The 24,884-nt window shown below is 52.4% G+C and overlaps 1 protein-coding gene across 4 annotated transcripts in view; it reads right to left on the bottom strand.

Annotated features, from left to right (window-relative positions):
- Positions 1–18,719, bottom strand: part of ZEB2 (zinc finger E-box binding homeobox 2) — a 112,192-nt gene extending 93,473 nt beyond the window's left edge. The window contains exons 1-3 of one of the 4 annotated variants that reach the window (XM_083841777.1): positions 18,460–18,598; positions 18,257–18,355; positions 15,420–15,557 (exon numbers count right to left, since the gene is read on the bottom strand). In XM_083841777.1, coding sequence (XP_083697903.1) covers positions 15,420–15,492 — 73 coding nt within the window. In that variant the 5' untranslated portion in view covers positions 15,493–15,557; positions 18,257–18,355; positions 18,460–18,598. Of the gene's footprint in view, positions 1–15,214; positions 15,309–15,419; positions 15,558–15,667; positions 17,464–18,256; positions 18,356–18,459 lie in introns of those variants that run through there. The other 3 variants (XM_083841778.1, XM_083841779.1, XM_083841780.1) reach the window with 3 other exon arrangements.
- Positions 18,720–24,884: the final 6,165 nt, after the last annotated feature.

The raw sequence follows: 24,884 nt of genomic DNA, 5'->3' as shown, positions 1-24,884 counted from the left end.
ACTGGGGCTTCGGGGGGCTGGCGGGTGCGGGAACGGCACCCGCATCGCCTCCGAGGCACACGAAGGCTCGTCATGGGGAAGGGAAAAAAAAAAAAACACAAGTGTCAGCCGGAAGAAAAGTTCATTATTGTATGTCAGGGCAAAATTAATAGAAAGGGCTGCAACAGTTAAATTACATGGCTGAGGCAGTCTTTCTGCAGGAAGCCTAGCTTGCTTTAATTAAAGCACGTTATGTCCAAAAGCCATCGTGCGGGTGTTTTATGGCAACCTGATACCAACACCTGGATGCTCCTGCTCAAAAACTCAGAGCCTTCTGCGTACGTCTCAGCCAAGCGATCGACGTTATCGAAAGGAGGAGTTATTTTTAACCGGGGATGTGGATAACTAAGTGAGGGCTCCGTGGAGCCGACCAGGGTACGAGGGCTGCTCAAGTGATGGCAACGCGAGTTGCAGCACTGTGTGTCTCCGATTCTTTTTTTTTTTTTTGACTGTCAAGCAGATTTTAAATCTTTAATATCTGTTTGTTGTCAGGTTTGCCTCTAGCTTTTTGTGTCTGCAGGTCGTATTTTGGTGACGAATTAGCATTTCTCATTTGCTAGCTCAAAGTTCAGAGAAAGCACTGAAATACTGATAAACAAAGTTCATCTAAGGGAAAATCTCTGTATGCATAACCCAGTTAATTCTTTTATGGTTGCGGGATGAGATTTGAAATGCATGTTTAAAACAAGAGTTTTTACAGAAAGCGTCAGTGCAACCGAGGCTTTTCTAGTGCACTGTACTAATTTTAAACAAGAAATCATTACGATTTCTGTGCCGTATTAGCATCTCTTTTATTTTGCTCTATCTGTGCTGCACTATTTCAACTCACTGCAGGTTGCTATCACTTTTTTTGGTATCGTGTCATTTAAACATATCTGAAGACAGTCAGGATTACCGGGGACTTCAGTCGACATTTTTGGCCTCTGCAAAGGATCTTAGCCAAACATTTCGTTTAGTTAAACTCTAGCTGATGCCACAGGGCACGTAACCGCCTTGCTCCCCAAAAGTGCATAACCAATGCATTGTGCCATCTACGGCAGCGTTTGTTCAGCGTTTGCTGCGAATGGGAGAAAAAAGATACAGAATGCACGGATTGATTTTCAAATTACCTCAATATTTTGAAAACATTTTCACCTGCATGCTGAGAATGCTAAGAATAGGCAGGAAGGCAATTGTGCATTTGCACAGCCTCCACTGCATTCATTTATAAATTACCTCATCACTGACTGAAATTAACACTGATTCTTACAGGCAATTTCTCAATTTCCAATGCTAATTACATTTTTTTTACTTTTAAATTCCGTACCACCTGTTTTGGGCAAGACATCTTAGGCAGCGCGACCGCATTTAATCACAATTTTAATTAACCGCCCTGTAGATGTGAAAAAGAAGCAATTATAATGTAGATGAATGATGATTTTTCTGCATTAAATTGTTTTGTTTCCCTGGTATGTTGATTGTAACACAGCACACAAATACAGTAACTGTACAATTTTTTTCTATTGTAATTTAGTAATTGTTTTTGGAAAACCAGTTTGGGAATGAGTGACTTCATCTGTTTACAAATTGATTGATACTGTTAACTCACTGATTGCTGCAGCATACATTTTGTATTGCACAGCCTAGCATAAAATATAATTAGGCATGCACAGACTTTGCAGCACCATTTTGGAATCTGAAAATCAACTGTAACTGAAGTGTGTTTTCCTTGAGCATCCGCGGATCAGCCGGGGCTGATGATACGATAATCAACAAACAATGGGCTTTTCCCATTCCGCCGCTGGTAGAAACCCTTGGATTTCATCTGATAGCCTAATGGCACAAGTTTTCTGAATTGTGCTTAGCCAGGCCTGGGAGCTGAGGGCTGGCAAGCGTGCGGCTTGCCCAGCTCACTCAGATCGCTATCGGGAGGAGCGCGCGGGCGCTGGGCAGGAACAATGGTGGCACCGGGACACGCGGGGAGGGCGCTGAGCGCGCCTGCGCCGGGCACCAGCCACCTCCGGCTCTGCGCTGCGGGGGATAAGATCTGCTTCTGACTCATGGCCTGCAGATACAGATCTCCTAAGCTATGTACGTGTCGAGGCCGAGAAGCTCTGAGATGTCGCCTTCTCCCCAGCCCGGCCTTCCCTGCAATCGGCAGAGAGAGGCCCCAGGTCACTGGAGCTGGCCAGGACAGGAGAAGTTGTGTCCCGTCGCCCCACACCTGTGATGCCACCCACAGCAGACAGAAAGAGGGACGAGGAGGACCTGGGGCTGGTTGGGTGCTGCCGCCAGGGGCTGAGGTCTGGGGACATCTCCAGGGGTTCCTGGTCTCATCTACTGGCCTGCTCACTTCCTAAATATTGGTTAAGAGGGAAGGACGGAAAGTCTACGGTTCAGTAGGTGACTTTCGTAAGGATCCCACTATTCATGCATAAAAGGGTCTATTATCTCACTGCGGAAGAGATTTACATGCGTAACTCCCATTAACTCTTATGGGACTTAGGCACGTAAATCTCTTGTGCATCTAGAGAAGAATAGACCACATAAGGTCTTGTGATCTATACTGCTAGTAGGTTTAAGTCCCTTTCATTTATAAAGCTATACAAAAATTAACCATTAAAGCTTCTCCTGTGCAAGCTGTCCCCCTACATATATCACCCAGCGCTCTGTTTGAAGTACTCGATGTAAACGCACACTGAGCATAGGTACGGGGGAAAGCGAGCCCATTCGTTTCAGTTAGTAAAACTGTCATAGTTGAAAGGAAGCAGGCTAAGGGCAGGTAGAAAAATTGTACAGGTTTCATCCAGCAGATTCAATTTCAGATTTAGGCTCTCGACCGCACTGTTTGGAGAAGGAATACTTTCATTTTGCTGAACGCTCCCTCCTCCCCCTCCTCCCGTCTCTCCCAGCCCTACTTGGAGCCCTCGAATAAAGCACCGTGCCTTGGACAAAACAACCCCGAGTGGCTGGAGCGATACAATCTTTACACAATCAAACTAAGATGCCGCATCTACTAAGGGAAAATAAATAAATCTTTTATTTCATAAACTTGTTTAAGCTGAAATGTTCATTGGTAAGCCTGTAAAAGTGGGAACATCTGTGCTCCTGCTGGGATTTGATGTCTCACCACAAACCTTTCCATAAGCACTTTGTCTCTGATAGGAAACAAAGAGGAAAATACCTGATCCCCAGCCCCAGTTGGGCAGCTCCTTCTCTCTTCACGCCCCGACCTACCGAGCATTCCTCTCGGCCAAGAGCTGCCTCCCAGGGCTACCTCTGCCATGCGAGCTGGCCAGCTAATCTCTGAGCAAACGCCTGCAGCGAACCTGAGGAGAGTTTACAGAGACGACGAGGAAGGAGAAGGGGGAAAAAACTTTCTACGGATAAAGCCTACGGCACCTCTACAAGACGACAACCGGGACCTAAATATAGCTCCACACGCTCAAGTTTTCTCCTGGTGAACTGCTGAGATGCAAAGTTGCGGCCACCTAATGAATACATATTTTAATCTTAATCCTGTTTCCTGTTCCCTTCCACTAACCTGCCGTAACCCAGCTTTCTTTATGTCTGCCTGCCAGGAGTCATCCCACCACGCTTACAGGTATTTGGAAGGCGCTCCTTTTATCACAGCAGCCCCGCCGGGATGATGTGGTGCTTGGAAAGTCCATCCTGCATGACCTGCCTGCATGCGGGGCAACCTCTCCTTGGGAGCTTATGAGAAAATCCACTGTTGAGATAAATAACAACTCTCAACGAATGATCAAAGAAAAAATAAATCTTTTACCCTTATAAGACTTTTTAAAACTGAAATCCCATTTTTAAGTGGATAACAGTTAAGAGGCTGCTGGCCACCTATTTATCTGGGAGCTACGTTTTAAGTGTTTGCTGCGCGGATATCGGACAGACAAACGGATCTGTGGCTCTCGGGAGCCAAAGCTTTTAAAATAAAGTTTGCGTGTAGTATACGAAAACATATTGTTTGGAATTTAAGTTCTAATATCTAGGAATAAACAGAGCATTAAATCAAGCAAAACTGTGACAAGGCCAATATGCACATGGATGATGCCAGCGAGGCATCTCCAGCCCTTTGTTCACAGCTTAACAAAACTGTGCCGTCACACCACTTTAGCTCAACAGTGCCTGTCGAATGGGCATCAGCAGATCAGCCAATGCCTGTCACACACACAGCTGAAAAACTGTTTGAAAGCAAGGCTTACTTTAGCACCAGGCTGGTAGGAAAAGTGAGAGGGGTTTTTAATCATCTGGTAAAGACTACATATATGTATTTAGGGGGAAAAATATGTGTATATTGTCAGCTCTCTTCCCCGGGAAAGTAACGCAGTTTTGCTCTTTTTCACCTTTAAAGAGGGAGCGGGTGTGACAGCGTCGCCTGGTCCTCGCTAGGCAGCTCCCTTGCATGCACTGAACAAGATTTGGAATTGTTTGCAAAGAAGTGAAATTCTGTCAGGGGCGGAGGGGGGAACGGCCCCGATTTGTCCAATAACCTATTAAAAATTAATTCCCACCCCATCCCGCTCAGCGCCCCCCAGCAGAGGGGAAATGAAATAACGTTTTGGAGGAAACGTTTGCTTTGCTTCTCATGTCATTATCTTTGCAGATGATCGTCCCTCTGTTTTTATTATTATTATTATTATTATTTATTTATTTATTTATTTATTTATTTAGAGTTCATCAAAATATGCTCCCATGGCTAGGAACAACCCTCTCCGTCACTTCTCTTCCCACCTAAAGGGCATGACCGCCCCCGCAAGGAGGGCAGCAGCCCCCCCGGCTTGCTGGCGGTGCCAACTTCTGCCCAGCACCTCTTTGTTCCCAAACACCTTTCCCCCTCCCCAGACCTTGGTTATATTCCACCCCCCCCCCATCCCCAACCCTGCTGCCCAGGCAGGGCTCGGGATGCTCGATCCCTGGGGATGCACAAGGGGGTCGGGGGGGGTTGGGGGGGGGTCTGAAGTGGTCTGGGGGGGGGTCTGGGCACGGCAGCCCCGGGTGCTGAGCCCGCTCCCCCTGCCTGCCCGCCGCTGCTGTCAGCTCGCTGCCTGCACTTTAGCTGTCTCTTTCCCAGTCCCTACCCTGTCAGTTTCTGGCCTGCCAATTTCAACTTGAAGCTTGACTGGGCTGATTTGATGCAAATACCTCCAGGGAAAACCCTGAAACTGATGAACAGTTATGTCAAGTCGATTTTGCACCATCGGGAAAAGGTAACCTCTGCGAGAAAAAAAAACAACAAGGTTAAAGAGACAAGGGCTTTTCACGTGTAATACCACTGCTGCACATCTCGTTCACTGTTTACCATCCCTCAGAAATTGTAACTGTCAGAATTAGTCCTAATTGCAGATGCGAAAGCTGCCATTATAATAAAAACAGAGGCAGTGCAGGCATTAAATGTAGCAGCCTAATTTGTGAGACTACTGAAAAGGTAGAGTAAATGAATATTTCATTACTTTAATTACCAGGGACTACTCTTTTCTTGCTGTCTTATGATAAGTGTTGCTGTAACTAGCAACAGCAAACATCCACTAAAACATAAAGTGCAATAATAGTACTGCTGTCAGGATCGCTGCTTTAAAATACGAGCGGGGGGGGGGGGCGGGGGGGGATATAATGCTTTATCTATTTCTTAGAGATTCGCAGGAGATGGAAACTCATTGCACGTCAAAAAACAAAAAAAAAAAACCAAAGAGGCGAGTAAACAGGTTTTAGCCGAGGAAAACACCGGCGGGGAGGAGGGGGGGAGCTGAGGACACGTCTCAAAGCCCGCACCGGGGGTGGGGGGGGGAGGTAAGGGGCCGTTCCTCGTAATCCACCCCCCCCCTAAATTATCCTCCCCCCCCGTGAGCCAAGTTTGGGGCCGCGCCGAGCGCTGGGGAGGGGGCGGCCCCCCGTGGGGGCGGCCACGGAGCCCCCCCGGGCTTGGTGCGGGGCTGGGGGGAGCCGGCAAAGGGCTCCTGGAGCCGGGGGGGGGGGTCGCTGGGAGCCCCCTGCCCTCCCCGACGGGGGTCCCCCGGCCATGCCCGGTGCCGGTCCCCAGCGCAGCGCCTCCACCCCCCCCCCCCCCCCGGTCGGGGCTCCCCCGTGCCCCGGCCCCGGCGCGGCTCCGTCCCCGACGGTCCCAGGCAAATTTGTCAACAATTCGCAGCCACTCTGGTAATTGCATTCCTGGGATCCGCAGCGATGGATGCGCAGATAGGGAGGGAGGAGGGAGGGAAGGAGAGAGGGAGGGAGGGAGGGAGGGAGCCTCGCCGCTGCCCGCAGCGCCCCGGCCCTCGCTCCCTTCTCCCACGCGTGCCCCCCCCACCGCCGGGGACCCCACTCGTGCCCGCTCCCCTGCTCGCCCCGACCCCCCCCAACCTCCTCTGGGCAGCCCCGGGGTCCTGCCCCGGCCCCGCAAATACGCGAGGCTTTGCGGCGGCGCCGAGCAGCAGGACAAAGTTTAACTTCTCCGCTGGCAGCCGGAGAATAGAGCGGCGGGCAGAATTGGAGCAAAAGATCTGATTTGCTGAATTCTGCTCTTTGATTTGTGTGTTTGTGTGTTATTGCTACCGCTAAGGTTGTTGCCAACCTCAATTAGATCACAAATGAGATCAGTTTAATTCAGCTCCCAAACTGTGACCTGACCATGGTCTGAAAGTATTCAAACCCGCGTTTTAAGCCTTCCTTTGATTTCCAAAAGGAATACTGCACGCTTGGTCATTCATACAAATAACATAAAACGTAATTATGGGATGATTTGGCAGATGACGTCCGTGCCCAAAGCGGCTCTCCCCTGCCAGCCGCCGCGGTGCTGGCCCGGTGGCGGTGCGGGGCTGAGCGCCCCGTCGGACCCCGAGGGGCTGCGGGGGACAGGCGACAGCGGCGGGGGCACCGCACGGACCCCCCCCCGAGCCCCCCCCCCCCCGGCCGGGAGCTGCTGCCTCGCCTGGGAGGGGAGAGGATCCGCGCCAGCGAACCTCCGGGAGGCTGCGACAAAGGGAGCTTGCAGCTTGACACACGGGTAACAGCATAGCAAACACCTTTAATTCTGTCACGTCTCATACCCTTTGCTTTCTCACACGTTTGTGGCTGCTCTAACATCGACACCTCCACTTTGAGGGGGGGGGGAAAAAAAGGGGGAAAAAAAAGAAAAAAAAAGAACCCTCGACAACAAAAATCCTGAAACGAGGCGACCTTATGCTGGAGCTAAAAAGAGAAGCACCTGTAAAGTTACCCTCCTGAAAATAAATAAATAAATAAAATAAAAGCAGCCCACGGGCCGCCTGGGAGAGCCTCCGAGCCGAGCGGGGAGGCTGGGGGCCGGCCGAAATTTGGGGCAGAGGGCTCGGAACGGAGGGGAACCGAGGGCTGGGGGGGGGGGGGGGCGACGGTGGCGGTGCCCCCATGTCCTGGCAGCCCCGGGGCCGGCGAGGAGGCTGGAGGCAGGAGGACAGAGGCGAGAAAGAGAAGGACGGAGGCAGGAGGCTGGAGGATAGGGGCTGGAGGCAAGGCTGCCCCCGGGCACCTCCCGCCTGCGCGCCCCTTGCGCGGTACCTGCGCGGGTTGCGGCCGCGCAGCGCGCAAGGAGTTAAGGCGCTTTGCAGCCTCGCCGGGGAGGTTAATATCACAGCTGCCGGGTAAAGCATTATCCAGCACCTCACTTAACAAAAGCCTGCTTTTGCAAACAGACTCCTACTTTTCCCCAAGTGTCCAAAGGTGTTTACTGAAGTAAATCTGCCTAAATCCTCCACTGCTTGGGTCATGGGGGTGGTTAGGAGGGTGGAAGGTGTAGAGATAATCTCTTTTTGTAAATTCTGCAAATCTTCTGGGAAAAAATCAGGAATCTGTGTCACATGCTTCTGTTCAACTGGTAACATCTCGCTTAGCGTGCTCCTTCTGAGTGAGATCTGCCAGAGCAGCTACAGGAAAATAAGACATCCCTCCCGCTCCGCATTGTTCGAGCTGCTCTTCCCTCCCGAAGTTGCTTTAGCACGTTTAATCTATTTGCTGATGGGAAAAAAAAAAAATAAAATAAAAAAGGGGAAAAAAAAGTGAGGATCTTAAAAAGCGGTTTCTGAAAAAAAAAAAAATGACAGTTTGGTCGGCAGGAGATGGTGTAGTTGAAAACTTGTCACTTGAGATTTCTGCGCTACCCCGGCTATTCCAATACCAGCAACTGCACAGGACTTTGTGCATGTTGCAAATAGAGGCAAACAACACGGGAAATTTTGACAGCTCTGCCTGAAAGGGCTTAAATACTTTTCAGTAAGCGGGATCCGGTTATAAATAAACCCTCTCTTGGTGCGAAAAAAGTGGCTCCGACCAAAGACCTCGCCATCTCTTTCCAAGTGGCTTCTGAAAAGCCCAGAGGAGCTGGGGGAGAGCGGGCAGCCGGGGAAATGAAGGGGGGGGGAGGCGGTGGGAAAATGGACGTGGACGTGACCACCAGGGAGCACGGCCACTGGAAGTGCCACTGGGGTCGCCTTCCTGCTCTTCCTCCTCCTCCTCCTCGGTGCCGCTTGCCGGGCGCAGCTCGCTGCTTTTCCCCGACGGGGCGGGCTGGCCAAAGCCGGGGGCGGGGGGGGGGGGAAGAAAAACGACGGTGCCGGAGCCCCCCCCCCAGCCGCTGCCCCTCACCCGGAGCCCCCCGGGGAAGACGTGACACCCCGTTAATTTGGGGAGCCGGCTTTTTGCCCCCCTTTCCACAGCCCTCCGGGGGTGGCCCAGCCTGCCTCCCCCCCTGCCCAAGGTCACGGCGAGTAAACAATAATCGTAATTAAACGAAAAGAATAGGCAGCAGTCAAGAGCCGAGAGTACACACACCTGACCCTAACTCTAGCAGGCTGCTCGGAGTAGAATTTGATCCCTCCCTGACACTTTCTACCTCAAGTGTTAGAGCGAGTGGCCATGAATAGTACAGGCATGCCATCTTGTAACACTATCTGCCTGTCAGAGGAGCCAAGGCTGGGTAGAGCAGGATCTATATAAGGCTTGTAACTAGGGGAAGCCCAACAAACAGCTACAAACACCTAAGTTATTTTACTCAGCCTCCACCCTTCTGCTTTTTCCCCCCTCTTCTCACTCTCTCTTTTTTTTTTTTTTTTTTTTTTTCTTTTCATCTTGGCTTTCTGTTGCAGAATGCAAATGTAGCCTGCCGGCGGTGAATGGGCTGAATTGTGATTAAGAAGAAGAAGAGCTCCTTTCTTTGTTCTCCCCTCAGGGGATGTTTACTGGGAGAGACACAGCGGATCAGATATGAAAGGCATTCAGGTCAGCATTGATGTGAGCGAAAGTGAAATCATACCTAAGGCATTCAAAAGACCGCCGTGTCAGGGGTTCAGCTAACGGTGCATCTACTGTGTGTGTCTTCCCTGGTAGGCACAAAAAAAATAAAAATAAAAATAAAAAAAGATCTCTCCACAAACAGGCGTCTTTTTAAAATTACAACAAAAATTATAGAGAGGGGAGGGAAGAAAAAAGAAAAACACGAAACTTTTCCCTCGCTTTACCTCCCCAGGACTTGGGGCTCTCTCCCCTTTCTGGCCCGTGGACGGAACGGGTCAACTCGTGTTAATTGTACCGTCATCATTTTTAGGCGGAAAGGAGCTCGTCCGAGAGGCGAGCCGTTATTTTTAGGCGGACCTGCATGTGCTGGGTGTGCGCTCAGCCTCTCTCCCCGCACGCCTGGGTAGGTGCACACGCGTGCACGGATCCCCCTGCATCTGCGAGGCTCAGCTATTCGGGTATAAACGCAGGCAGCCGTCCCTCGCCTCCCTCAGAAAGCAGCTTCCGTGCTGAAGGACAGCGTGGCATACGCAAACAGCACAGCACACCTTAAAACCCAAGCTTTTAGTGACTTTGCAACTCCTAGGAGCACTTCACTGAAAGCTCGCAGCGTAAGAGGACGGCAAGCGCAGCCCTGAGAAGTTGGTACACAGCTATTTGAGTTAAACTGCCTCAAGAAGTCCAGGCATTGTCCTTTCTTTTTTTCATTAAAAATGCTTAATCAAGAAATATTTGGACCTTACTTTTTTATTTTTATTTTTTAAGTTTACGCTTCTCGCAGCCTGAATATTCTCTCCCTAGACTTTCCAAGCGGTTAGCTGACGCTGTTGGCATAAACAGAGATATGTAAATACACAGGGAAAAAATCGCAAATTACAGCTAAGCATACAAAGAGTTAGGAGGTGGCTGCATTTACAGAGGCTGAAATGAAAATGAAAACCACAAAACATGAAAAAAAAAAAAAAGGAGCCTAAAAAATTAAGGAGCAGGACTGGATGCAGCGTGCAGTAACCATCCCCTCCGTTCTGAATTTGTTTACACCTTCAGAGCCTTAGTTAAAATATCTTGTTTGTCTAATGCTCACATCTGCTTTAATGGTGACGTTTAATTCTGAAATATTTTCAACTAGTGTTTCTGCCTCACAGATTTCTCTCCTTTTTCTCCGTACTCTAAAAAGACAACTAAAGAGCAATCAAAAAGGTGTCTGACTTGGCCATTCAGACAATTGCACCCTTGTGGGAATGCTGGAATGAATGGTACAGTGGACACCCCAGCACTATTGACGTTATAAACATGTAAATGAAACACATTAGGGCAGACAATCAATTGTCTGTGAGCACTGCAAACCTGCACTCCCTTTCTATGTGACAGGCACAAAATAGTGTCTACCTTGGGAAGCCATGGTCTTGGAGAAAAAAGGACAAAGAGTTCTCTTTCACAGAGGAGAAAATGCACCTTAAAAGCACTGGGATAATGCAGATGCCAAAAACTGTTGGGAGGCGAAGAATTTCCTATTTCTTGGAATGAATGTGGGGCTGCTGTAAAAGAATCAACACCCTGCCTTCCACTCTGAAGGGAGACACACATTTTTTCTTGGGCGATATTACCAGCCTGTCCTGAGCCTGCATCTCGGTCTTCCATCTATTTTCCCTACCTTGGGCACTTGGCTTCGTATCGTTATCAATAATTAACTTGTAACTGTTTCCTTTTTTTTTTAAATTTTTTAATTTTTCATATGTGGCTTTGCCAGGCACCGAATGTATTTTCTCACAGCAGTCAGAGGTTCCCCCAAAAGTTTCCTGGCGTGCAATAACCAGCGCCCAGTGAGCGCAGCACCCTCACGAAGGGCAAACGGCGAAGCGGGCGCTAACCTCCAAATTCCCTGCTCCTCTCCAAACTCCGAATAAAACGAATAGACCAGCCCTGCCACGGAAGGCAGCCTCCTCTGCTCCCTGCCACGGCTCGCTCCGGCCACCACGGTGCGCGGAGCGGTGCAGCGGGGGATGCGCTGCGCCCTGCCCGCGTTTTGCGCCTCGATTTTTGGATACCTATCTCCAGGTGCTTCCCTCGACGGAGCGCGTTTTACTGCCAGCCGAGGAAGCCGCTCTCCCGAGCAATCTGCTCGCAACGGATTCGCCCCCCCGGCAAGGTGCCGAGGCAAGGCAGCGCTCCCAGGTGCCCTCTCCAGCTTGCGCCACCTGAGTGTCGCGACAGGCAGCCTCCCCGCCGCCTCGCCAGCCTCCCCCGGGCTGCCCCCAAACTTCTCCCGGCTGGGAAGGCGAGCCTCGCTTCCCACTCACTCAAGGCGGCAGCCGGGCTGGTTTTTTCTCTTTGGCAAGTGGGAAGTGAAGTGGGTTTCCCCCCTTCCCCACATCCCCTGAAGGAGGCTGGGTGTCTTTTGGGGAAAGGCTCCGGGCACTGCGACCGCGGCCGCTCGGCTGCTGCGGGCTCTGCTCGGCTCGGACGCCCTGAAAGCAGTGAACTTTCTCCCTTTTCTTTGCGACTGGAAGCGAGATGGCAAAGGAGTCAAAGGGAGCTGTTTACTGAAACTTTGGAGTAAATTAGCTCCAACTTTCCCCCCTCCCCCTTTCCCCTCCTTCCAGGGGATTTTAATTTATTTTTTTTTTGAGGGGGGGGTCAGGGAAAAAAAACTACATTGGCCCATCCAAGGAGGAGAGGGGCAGGGCAGGGCAGGGCAGGGCAGGGAGCGGGGACCCCGCCGCCCCTCTCCGCGCATCCCCGCGCCGCCGCCTGCGCACCCCCGCCTCCGCGGGGCGCCCGTGCAGAGCGGGGCGGAAAGGGGGCTCGCTGCCCTCTCCTCCTCCTCCTCCTCCTCCTCCTCCTCCTCCACCATCTCCCTCCTCCTCCTCCTCCTCCTCCTCCTCCTCCTCCGCCTCCTCCTCCTCCTGCTCCGCCGCCACTTCTCCCGAGTGAAAGTGCCGCGAAGTGAGTCAGGCGCCGGGAATCATCTGACCCAACTTCCCGGGGCGCCGCCGCATTCCTGGGCTGCGTCCCCCGGCCCCCCCCTCAACCCCAAATCCCCCCCACCTCACTTCTAGGGTCCTCTCCTTCCCCCCCCCCCCCCCCTCCATCCCCGGGGGGGGGGGGCACCGTCCTGCCCAGCCACCCCCCCCAGCCTCTCAGCCCCCTGCCGTGCCGTTATCTCGCACCCCCCCCCGGGGCCCCCCCCCCCGGCTTTCCCCCCCCGCTCGGCGCCGCGATCGCAGCCGGCCCCGTTATCTGAGCCGAGCCGAGCCCTGCCCAGCCCCGCACTCGCCGCCGGGCGCGCACCCGGAGCGGCGGCCGGGCGATCCCGCGGGGTTCCCCCCCCTGCAGTTCGGGGCCGACTGCACCCACGCCACTCCGGCTTCCTCGATGGCCATCTACTTTTGGTGGTTTTTTTTTTTTCTTTTTCCTTTTTATTTATTTATTTTATTATTTTTTTAAATTTTTAGTTTGGTCCTGCCGCGTTTCTAAGGAATTTCTGTCTGATTTCGATAAGCATCACCGTTTCTAGTGTTATCAGCAAAGACACAAGCTCAGAAGTGACATCTTTTCCACGAACCCAGGAAAGAAGCAAAAATCCACTCAGACCAGATAAATCCTGGGCAATTCCCAACGGGAAAGGCACTGGGTACGTGCTTGTCGAGAAAGAGAAAATGAAAAAACAAAAACAAAAACCAAACACCAACCCAACACCAAAACCACCAAAACCCAACGCCACCGCCACCAAAACCCACCCTCGCTCGTCTACCTGCTTCTCAAAACCAGGACATTTCTCACTCGGAAATGAATGAGAGAACCAAATTCTGGGGCAGGAAGAGAAAAAAAAAAAAAAAAAAAAAAGAGGGGACAGGCAGAAAGTGGAGCCTTTCCCCCCCGGCCCTGGCCGGAGCAGGAGGCTGCCGGCGCACAAGTCAGACCTTCGCGCAGCCAGCGCGCACGCCTGAGCTGAAGTTTGCGGGCTCTTTCGGTGGTCACCTTCCAAAATCGCAATTCAACTTTCGGCTCCCGAGCCGGGGGGCGGCTCCCCGAGTTAGAGCACTTGGGGGTGAAAAAGCCCCGAGGCGAAGGGAGGCAGGAGCCTGCGCCACCCCGGGCCGCGCGTCCTCCCCAAGCCCTGCGCAGCGAGGGCAGGGGGCAGAGGCTGCAGCGGGGTGCCCTACCCAAAGGCGGGCACCCGGCCCTTTTATTTCTGTTTCTCCCCTCGGATCAAGGCGGGGGGGGGGGGGGGGGAGAAAATATTAGACACCCGGGCGCATCCCTCAGCACGGAGCGTGTGATGGGTTTAACACGCTAAAGTAAGAAGCTTGTGTTAAAAGGCGAGGAGGCGAAAGCAGAAGAATAAGCCCCCCTCAAACACTCAGAATATTCTTTCCTGCAAAAGAGCACTTCTGGATGCGTTGCTTTAAATCTCACTCTCTTTTTCTCTCAAAAATGACTGTTTAACATAAGAAAAAAGGCTACTTGACACAAAGCTTTTGTTATCCAGTTGATCAGCAACGTGCTTTAGATACTTGTAAGGGGAAAAAAGCCCCACAACAGACATTGATTTTAGAAAATCAATAACCAACATTTAATAAAAAGAACAGAGGAAACACAAGAGAGGAGAGGGAAACATTACGTGTAATTTTAATGTCTACTAAATTACCCAGAGATGAGGGGAAGGGGAGGTCTCCTCTGTGAGGACCACCTTAAATAATGACAGACACAAGAGTAAAGGGTGGTGGTGGAGGGGGAGAGACTTTAAAAAAAGATAACAAGGAACGGATCCTTGGGAAGCTGCTCGGAATATATTATTTTAGTTGGGGGTTTTTTGTAATACTAAGCCAAGCAAATAGATCAAAGACAACACAAAGGGAAAAGCCAGTGTAACACAGCGAACAGTTTCTGACTAAAATTCCTCTATCACTCCCCCATATGGCTCGACGCCTCCACCACAACAAGAAAAAGACACACACACACGCACACACACACACACACACTCGCACACACTCACAACCTAGAGAGAGCAAGGGAAGGGGAAGGGGGGGGGGGGAGGATCATTTGTTTCTAATCAACATTCTCTCCTCTTTGTTTTTTCTTTCTTTTTTTTTTTTTTTGTTATTGTTGTCGTGTGTCCCCCCCCCCCCCCCCAACCTTCCCACCCCCACGTCCACCTCTCCACTTAAAAGAAGTAGCCGAGCCCTAAGCGAGCGGGTTCAGGTTCGCACAAAACATCTTCCCCTTCCCCCGGCTCCTCGGCGGGGAGGAAAGTTGTTGCGAGCGGGGCCGGCCCGGCCGTGCCAGGGGCTGCGGGAGGGGGCAGCGGCTGTCGGCCGGGGGGGGGGGGAGAAAGGGAAAAAAACAAAAAACAAAACCCGGGGGGGACTCGGGGAGGCACGCACCCAGAGCCCCGCACCCGTGCCAGCCTCCCGAGGGGGGCTCGGAGCGGGGCACCGCGTCCCACCGCCCCCCGACCCCCCGCAGCCTCCGGGGCCGGGGGGCGAGAGAGAGCGCGGCCGGGAGTCCCCCCCCGTCCCCCCCCCCCCGTCCCCGTCCCCGTCCCCGACCTCGTGGGGCCGGTGACCGGTTACCGGGGAGGAAGTTTCCTCGCGGAGCCTCCGCCGAGCCCGAGCGAGAGGCGCTGCCCGGTGCCGGCGCGCCCCGGGGTTCTCACGGTGCCGGCTTTTTCCCAGGGCCGGCGGCTCCCCGGCCGCCCCCCCCCCGCCCCGAGCACCTCTCGGCGCCCCCCCCGGCCCCTCCGGCCCCCGGCCGCCGCCTCCCCTCCGCCGCGGGGCAGGGGCGCGCCCGCTCCGCGCCCGCGCAACAAACTTTGAGGAGCGGCGGGGGCGCGCTGCTGCGCCCCCCCCGGCCCCCCTCCCCGTAACACCCCGATGCCTCCCCGACCCCCCCCCTCCCCCGCAAGCATCACCGGAGCCCCGCAGCCTCCGCGGCCGCGCAGCCTCCGCGGGACGCCCCGCTCCGGGCTCCGCCGCCGCCTCCCCGCTTTGCGCCGTGCCCCCCCCCCCCCCGCCCCCCCTTCGCCTTCCAACCCCCCCCCCCCCCCCCCCCACCGCCACCCCCCGCCCCGGGGCTTCTCCGCCCGGCCGGAAAAGTTTGCTCGGGGGGCTGCTTACCGTTTTTCCTCCGGGGGTTGGCTTGTTTTCGCCTCTTACACCTGGGGCCATCCGCCATGATCTGCTGCTTCATTGATAAGAGTGGATCAGATGGCAGTTCGCATGGGCTCGACTCCCTGATTCAGCAGCACGCAGACTCTATGTAACAACCAAACACAGCAACAATGTGGGCATTGGTATATCCCATTTAAACGCAGGGCGCCAACGGGGACCCGAATTTGCACCCGCAAAAGAACCCATCCACGCACACGGCGAGGCTTGCCGTGCCGGGGGAGGTGGGACGCAGACGGAGCGGGCTCCCCCCTCGCTCCCCAGCCGGGCAGATTGCCTTCTTGCTCTTTCTTTCCTTCTTTCTTTCTCTTTCTTTCTTTCTTTTTTTTTTTTTTTTTCTTTTTGCTCGCTTTCTTTTCGGCGCGTGCCCCTGCGTGCGGGTGCTGCGTGTGCGTGTGGCTCCCGCTCGCTCCCGGGGTGCGTGTGCGCGCGTGTGCGGGTGCGTGTGTGTGTGTGCGCGTGTGTGTGTGTGTGTGTGTGTGTTGCACCAGCAAAGCAGATCAGAGAGAGCCCAGAATTACATCTCAAATGAGTCATAACTCATGACCGTATATGAGGAGAAGCACGGCTCTTACAGTAGGCTGCCTGACTCAATGCTAGGCGGACCGTTTCCTCCTAAAAGTACTTTAATTTGACGTTAGGACTTGTTTGCGCACGATAATGCTAGCCCTCCCTGCTGCTGCCCCTGCCCTTATTTTATTTATTTTGTTTTTATTTTTTATTGTTGCCAAAGGGCACCCCGGCGAAGTGATAAGAGCGGAGGGAAACATGGCTCTCCCCTGTCCTTTTGGGGTAAAGCACAGCGCGGAGACCTCCCCCTCCCCCTAACAATGAGCGGGGTAATTATAAACCTCTGTCACCTTTTTAGTCAGTTTGACAATATTCAGGGTTTCCCCTGCCCCTTACTTAAACAAAGCTTCAGAGTGTCTTTTTTTTTTTTTTTTTTTTCCTTTCTCCTTCCCCAGAAAAGAAACAGAAATCAAAACTACCGCTGTCAGAGTTTTCAGGCTCTCAGGCTGGGTGTGTGTGTTTTAACTTGTAAACTTTGGGACCTACTGTGCGTGCCCGGCTGTGCAGGAGCCTCTATCTGTCACTGGAGCCTTTGCTTTGCTGCAAGAACGCTCCTGAAACTCAGTCCACCTCGAGGAAGATGCTGTAGCTTTAAAGATGCTTTGACTTGAGGATTAGTTTAAACAGGGGGCTATAAAAGATGTAACAGATGCAAACTGTAAAACAAGGGCAATTAACCCTTGCTCTCCTGAGCAGGATTCCCCCTCCTCGCCTTCGCATCTATTGTCTTCCCCTGCACTGGGAGTTTTGTACAAAATGTAGAGAAATAAAATAAAATAAATGATTACCTGCCTCACCATTTTTTTTTTTTCCCCAGCAAAGTGGGCTTCTCTATTTATTATTATTCCCTGTGTCTTTTGACTTTGCTGGAGCTTCACACCAGGACTGAGCAGGGAAGTGTGTTGCTGCTAGGTCTTTTATTCCGCCTGAACTCTCTGTTCAGACCTTTGCGGTTATAAAACCTGCCCGGCTAAAAAAATCCCCGAGCAGGTAAGAGGATGGGAATATTGAGAGTGTGTGTGTGCGGGGTCAGCATGTTTACTCACACTCTCCTGCCTGGGATCGCGCCTGGGCAGGGAGCATTGCGAGCTCCCTGGATGTGGATGCGTGCGGCCGAGGAAGGGAGAGGCTGAGAAATGCGCCAGAAAGTTTAGGATTTGCCAGTTTTTCCCGATTCTGGAGGGGGCAAGGCTGGCATCACCGGGGCAGGTCTGACACGGGATGCAGCAGAGTGGGGAGGACAGGAGCCGAGGCGAGCGAGGCTCTGAGCCTTCCTCGGCGAGTGGCGTTTTCATGCAAAACGCCCAATGGAGAATTGTTTTAAATGCATTTCGCTATCTCCCCTGCTCTTCAGCCTCCCCCCAAAAGTTGTCAATAATTTGAAACCTGCAGATCTCGGCAACACTTTTCTTCCCAGACAACCGGCTAGCAATTTTTTTTTTTTTTAATATATATATTTTTTTCGCTTTTTGGTAAACGACTTTTAAGTTCCAGTCAGTACTTTCACTTCTTGCTTTAGGATCCCAGAAGCTAAGGTGTTACTTCACCCAGCTTCGCAAAATAAAATAAAGAAATGAAACTAAGTAAGCAGACAAAACAGCAAACTTTCTGGTTGGGGAAACACATCCTCGCCGGGAGCCCTGCCCCGGGCTGGGGCTCCAGCGGTGCCCGGCCGCGCCGGCTCGGCGTTGCCATTAACAGGTACCTGCAAACTTTGGGGCTCCGGAGGGAACCCCACGAGGAAAAAGAGCAGGAGGTGGCCGGGTGGCTTTTATTTGAAACCCCCAGCCTTTTGATTTCGCCCTTTCGCGGGAGGACGGGGTGCCTCCCCGGCGCTAAAACTTTGGCTGCTGCGGTGCGCAGGGCGCCTCCCGTACCTGGTGACAGGTAGCGGGGAGGGGGGGGGGGGGGGCAGCCCCCAGCGCCCCGACCCCGCTCGCCCCTTCCCGGAGCGGGAGCCCGAGTGACTTCGGGTTTCGGTTAAAAAAAAAAAAAAAAAAAAGGGGGGGGGAGATTTTCGCCCCAAGTCTGAGCAAGGCAGGGTGAAGGCAGCACGCTTAAAAGAAAAAAATAAAAATAAAAATAAAATAAAAATAACCAAACGCTATCGAAATTAAAGAAGCCCGCTAGAGCGCGAGGTGGTGGGAGGAAAAAGAAGGGGAGGAAAAAAAAAAAAAAAAAAAAAGGAGGAAAACGGAATTAAATTCCCAACCTACCTGCGAAGTCTTGGTTGTAGTTTTGGCCAGAAATGGTGAGAAGCAAAAGCATGAAGAAGCCGCGAAGTGGAGGAGAAAAGGTGAAGGGAGATGCAGCTCCTGGAGAAATTGTAAAAAGCCTTGCAAAGAGTTGTCGGAAGGACCGTTATTCCTGCTGGGCAGGTTAGGACTGATCTCTTTCTGCCACTCCAGGAAACACAAACCTGGGGACGGACTGACGTGTTACGCCTCTTCTAATGACATTTTTTTCTTTTTCTTTTCTGTAGGAGCGAGAGGAGAGACCCTGAAACACACGCCACCTATCTTTGTGGGGAGGGATAATTGAAGAGCACCAAACGTGAGCATCATGTGGAAACGTGATCGCCAAGTTTCTCTCTGGGAAAGGATCTGGGATAGATTATACCTTGAAGTCTCCGCGAAGGGCTTTAGCGGCACAAATGCAATTCCACCTCCTCCCGCCCGCCCCCCGCCCCGCGCCCGCCCCCCGCCCCGCTCCGCGCCGCTCCGCGCCCCGCGGCCCCCCCGCAGCCCCTGCCCCGCGGGGGGATGCGGCCTCGGCACCCCCCCCCCCCCACCCCGGCTGCATCCTCTGCCCCCCCTCCCCTTTGGGGTGCGTCCCCTGACCCCCCCCCCCGGGGTGCATCCTTTAACCCCCGGGGTTCATCCTTTACCCCCCAGGGGTGCATCTTTCCCCCCTAGGCTGCATCCCGCCCCCCCTGCGGTGCATCCTTACCCCCCTCCTCATGTTTCTTCCCCCCCCTGCGACCCCCCCAGGGTGTAAATCTTCCCCCCCCCAGCCCTCTCCCCAGCGCCCCCCCCCATATGGGATCCCCCCTCCCCCAGGCGAGACGTGCGCCGGATCCCCCCCACCCCCCCAACCCCAGCAGGATCCTGCCGGATCCCTGCCCTCAGGCTGGATCCCTGCCGCCCCCCCTGGCGGGATCCCCCCCCCGCCGGATCCCGCCCCCCCCCCCCCCCGGCGGGATCCCCCCCCCCCGCCTCGGCCGCCCTGGGAAGCCGCCGGGGGCCGCATCCTGCCCCGCTGCGCTCCCGCAGCTCCCGCTGCTTGCGGAGGGCCAAAACTTACCCTAACGCAACGCCTAGAAACTAAACTCTGTGCGGGCACCGCAAACGAGCTCCCGGCTGACTCCCGCTCGTTTTGCTGCCGTTTTATTTTTATCCTCACGCGTTTCTTTGGGGGCATTTTTATTATTATTATTAATATTTTTTTTTTCCCTCTCTCCCTCTTTCATTTCATTTCAGCACTCGTCCAGGTTATTTGAACAGCCAGCTAAATCTGATGAAAAAAAAATAATAATCATAAAAAAAAACCCAACACAACAACCGTGCTGAGATCTTACAGTCGCTCTGTTTTGTTCACTGATAGGGAGCAGGGGGGAGCTGGGCGCTTTTTGCTGCCCCTGCCCTGCCCTGGGCTGGCTGCACGGCAGGCGGCTCGGGCGAGCAACGCGTGGTACCGAACTTCGCAGAGGTTACAAGTTTTTCACCTTTGCAAAGTATTAAAATTAAAATAAAATTGCATCTAGAAAAAAAAAAAAAAGAAAGAAAAAAAAAAAAAGAGAAGAAGCCCAGACTCCACCTTTGCACTGAAGGGATTGGTTATGCAAATATGGAAGGGGTTTCCTGGCAAATACAGCTTTCTACTGTATGGTTAATTAAATCATCACTCAAAAGCCTTCCAATGTGACGCTTCTGTCGTAATCCAATCAGGTTACGTAGGTCCTAAACAAGAAAGATATTTTCCACATCTGGAAGTCAGCAATTTAGCAAGTACTGCACATTATTAACCAATTCAGAGCCCACTTCCCAGGGGGATTTTTTTTTTGAAGTTTAAGTGTTCTTAACCAATGCTCTGCTGTTTTGTTAATCAAAAAGCTGGTTTACACTGCACGTAATTGAGAACTAATACAGAAGTAAGTCAGGCAGCCCAGGCTGGGGATGCTGAGCGAGGCGCTTTAGTGCGAAGGGGGCTGCTATGGCTGAGCCTCAGCCGCTCCTGCCCGGCTCCCAGCACAACCCACAGCCGCTTCTTCCTCTACAGGGGCTTGAAATGCTCTCCGCGCAAAGATAAACTTCACGTCTTGCCTACTTGCATGATCCCTTCTGAAGGTAACCGTGGAGCTGCCCAAAGGGCTGTATTAGGGAGCTGCGGAACAATTTCCCTGCTTTGACAGAGTTAAATCTATTACAGCACTTTTTTTTTTTTTTTTCCCTCCCTCCTGAAGAAAACTGAAACAAATGGTACACTGATCCGACACTATACTTTTACTTACATTAAGCTAAGATAAACTGCTCTTGAACTGTGCATTGAATGTGTGCCTACAGCAAGAGCAGGAACGCGAGCAATAGTCACTAGCAATTGCACTCAAAAATGCTGCTGATCAGAGGACACCTTTCCGAAGATTAAACACTGCAAAGGACGGCGGGGGCCCCCCAAGCCCCCCAACAGCAGCTCATCCTCCCCACCGCGATGCGATTGCTGTTTTTCACCTCCTCCCCAAACCTGCCCTGCGAGCTCCGGGCAGGCGTCGGTGCCCCGGTGTGATCCGGGTCTGGGGGAGAGGGGAGAGGCAGGGCGGGGGGCTGCCTCCGGGGGGGGCTCAGCTCAGCGCAGGGGGGGGTCCGAGGCTCCCCACAGCCCCCCGCTGCCTGTCCCCCGGCCGCAGCTCCCTGCGCGGCAGGAGGAAAGGGGGAAAAAGGCTGCGCCGCCGGCTGCGCCCTACTTGCGCCCTATTTGCGCCCTACTTGCGCCCTGCCCGGGCCGTGGGTCCGAGCGGCCGCGCAGCGCTTGGAGGCTGCCGCCGCCGAGCCCGGCAGCTGCGCAGAGGTGGGGACAAGGCTCTTCACTTCGCTATTTTCATTATTCACTTATTTTATTCCCCCTCGCCCCCCCCCCCGATTCGCTATTTTCATTATTCACTTATTTTATTTTATTTTTTTTCCTCCCGGTTCTGAGTTAGCTTGGCTTTGCTAAAAGTTTTCTTGCCACTGCTCTCTAAATGCCAACGTTGTTTTATTATTATTAATATTATTTTTTCTTGCAGGTTTCATGACTTGCCCACACCTAAATATACCTGTAGATAGTCATGTGCACACACACGGGCACACAACGTGGCGATATCTTAATGAAATGTATAGCACAGTGCAAATATCCTGAAATCAGATTCAAGTATTATTAATTTGAATTAGATCCTCTCAGATCCAGAAGACACTGCCTATAAATCAAGGGCAGTCTGGCAATTCCTTAAAGAGCTAAACTGAATTTAGATGCATATGATAAAAAGAAAGAAAAAGAAAAAAGTGAATGCTAATTAGTGACTCGCTCGATTTCCAGTTATCCACATTTTATATAAGAAAAAGCAACCAAAAACCCACAACACAAACAAGTTCTCAAAATAAATTAATCCCATTACAAACGCCTTACATATTATTCATGCATTTCCAGATTACAGAACGGGAGGATGAACGGCAGATTAAGAGAAGCTGCAGCCTAACCTGCAGTAGGAAGGAGTGCCACCGATGTTGTACCATAAAACATATATCTGCAGCTACACTAAAAAACAAACCCTCAGACCGTGCGATGATGCTCACGGGCTTCAAGGAACATGTTGGTATTGTCAGATAATCCCTATTAATAATTTTGCAGCCTGCTCTTCAGCCCTCAATCTCACAGTTCCTCCAGCTCTGAAGCGCCCTAGCAGGGCTTGCATCAGAGCGATAAACTGCTCCGAGCCTCGCAGCAGTGGCATAACACCTAACCTTATTAGATGCTATTGTAACGTGCTATGCGGGGGTGGGTTGTTTCTCCTTTTTTTTTTTTTTTTAATTTTTGAACACTGGACATAAGCATTTAGCAGTCAGCTAAGCCCTTCTGAGATGGAATTTAACCTTAATCCGGGCGATGATTTCCTGCCCTGCTCTGAACTAATAATGGGTGTGCAGCTTCTTTAGGATATGGAAATAATGACAGCCTATAGATCCTGCCTTTATTGGGGTGGTGCTGGCAGCCCGGCTCCCAGCCTCTTCCCTTTCGCAGTGTGCTCAGCATTCCCGTGCAGAGCCTCACACGATTCTCCACTTCAGATCGGAGCCCCCAACCCCATCCATCCTAAACTGAGCAGACCCCAAATACCCTCTTTCTCCCTGTGCAAGGCACTGGGCGGTGTGGCTCAAGGGGCAGTTTTAAGGGCAGTTCCTTAGCTGTGGGTTTTTCCCCTTTTCCTCAAGTTTTCCTGCGTGGAAATGCAGAGAGGGGAGCCGGGGGCAGCCTGTGCCGGCGGTGCCACGGTGGGTGCTGCCAGCTGCCTCCTCCATGGCCTCCCCTTTGTCTGCTGCACGTGGAAATGACCCCATGTGTCCCCCCCCCGGCCCCGTGTGGGGCTGTGGGGCCAGCTGGGGGCCATCCCCACTGTGAGGGGCTTGTTACCATGAGAAAGGGGCCGGGTAGGGGGAGAGAGCCCCCCAAGGATCCCCACTAAGGGGGGGGGGGGGGGGGGGAAGGCCGGGGCTCGGCCCTGTCGTGGGCATCGCAGCCTGCGCAGGCCCTGCAGGCCCTCGGCCTTCTGCTGAGCCCTGCTGCCCCGGTGGCTTTGCAGGCTCAGTCCTGGTCTGGCGGGTTGATTTGTGGCTCTAACTATCCGGGTGTGCTTGCTTGTTCCCCAGGACATGCCATGGGAGCACATTTTCTTGCCCATGCCCCCACTTTTGCTGTCAGGGGGGCGCCGGGGCTGAGGGACAGCACCTGCACCCCGGCTTTCTGCCGGCTGCTTGGCGGGTCCCCCGCTGCACTTTGTGAAGGAAATAGGGCCAGGGAGAGGATGGGCACAATTTCCACCTCCCCTCCATAATCACGTACATTAAGTTCTGTCTCCACCAGAAGAAAGAGGCTGTATTGAGAAACACTCTAGCTGATAGGTTTTGATTAAGGCTAGCGAAGACAGAGGTTTAGCGCCTCTAAAAAACACGTTAGCTGCTCTGAAGCGTTTATATCAGGTCCTTCATAGCCGGGGCTCTCGAGGACCAAACCCTGCCTGCATTAGGGATTTAAACTCCCTGTGCAGAGGTCCCAGCTGAGCCCGGCCCTGGGGGAAGCTGGGCTGAGGTCCCTTCCCTCAGCCTGGTGCTGGGCCCTGCCCGGCTGCTCTGCTGGGGGAGCCCAGGCCCCTGGGGGTGCTGGCTGCTTTCATGAGCAGACTTCTGGTGTAGAAGCTGCCCTCGCCTTGGGATAAAAAAATAATAATAAATTAAAAAAAAAAAAAAAGTGGAAGTTTTTTTTTTAAAAAGACTAGAAAGCACTTGGGGGGGGTGGAGGGGTGGGAAGGGGGGCTCTGCAGCCACCTGTGGTGGCAGAGGACAGGGCAGACTGGAATCATTTTTCTGCGTGGGGAATGCCCTGTGTGGCCCCAAGGTGCTGGTGGATGCTTTTCCTCGATACAGGTGTCCCTGTAAACTAAGATGCAGAGAGCAAAGCCTTCTGTTTTTTTGCCATTTCCACACGAAGGAGAGGGCACGGAGGAGAGGAAGAAAGGGTCAGGGAACGACTCTCCCCCCACCCGCTGATGAGGTATTTGAGAAGAAACCTTTTGAATCAACATTCCCAAAGTTTTCAAGTTCCTCTGCGGAAAACCCATGTAGGGATAGGATGTGAGCCAAAAGCGAGGGAAAAGATTGTCTGGCTTTAATTTATCTATCCCTGGGCATTTCTAACAAGCAGATCACTGTAATATTTAATCTCGTGCGAGTCCCTGCATGTTAAAAGTGAATCTCTCTCATATGTTTTTGTTAATTTTGTCATATATAAAGTCACTTCTGACGCCTCAGCTCCTGACTACAGCGTGTGCTGGGGCAGGAGAGCAGCATCCGTGGGACCCGAACCGCTTCTCACGCTGGGCAGAGAGGAGGGGCGAGGGGCTGCGGGGCGAGGGGCAGCGGGTGGGTGGGCGAGGATGCGCATCCTGCACTCCACGGGATTTTCCCCCTCTCTTCTGGGGTTGGTGCTGAACTTTAGGCACGTTTCTCGGCTTGGTTGGCGGTTATTAAAATTCGCTGCTCACTTTTGTTTATAGTTGGTTGTTTACTTCGTTGAATTTTTAAAAACTTGTTAGAATGCAATTGAACACAGATTCAACAGTATTTAGGCTTGAAAAATAAAGATGCATCAGAAAGATGCCTATTATGCTTCAGAATTATTAATTGACATTTTTATGATGAATAATTAATCATTTGAATAATTTTCGTATCTCTGATCTGAACACATATTTGCATATCTAATGTCTGATTTTAAATGTGGTTTCTTTAGTTGCATTCTCCCAGGACAAAGACACGAAGTAAGTAACATCCTAATGTAAAACTTTTTTTCTTTGCAGTTGTAAAAGTATGTTTATTGAAATGTAAGCTTGTGTTTAGTAATGAAGCTGTTAATAATCTATGCATGGCATATATGCATTAATAAGACTGTGTATCTTTCAGATATGAGTGCATTTAGGCTTCATTTTCTCAAAAATGGTGGTAAGGTCTCCAGCAACACACACACAGTGCTTAAAACCATGCGGAGTTAAGCTAGGAAACCATAAAGAAATATCTCAGACGTGCAGTGTTCCCTTCTTGT

This window comes from Anser anser (genome assembly GCF_964211835.1).
Source record: "Anser anser genome assembly, chromosome: 6".
Classification (NCBI taxonomy): Eukaryota; Metazoa; Chordata; class Aves; order Anseriformes; family Anatidae; genus Anser; species Anser anser.
This window is presented reverse-complemented; position numbering and strand designations above follow the sequence as displayed.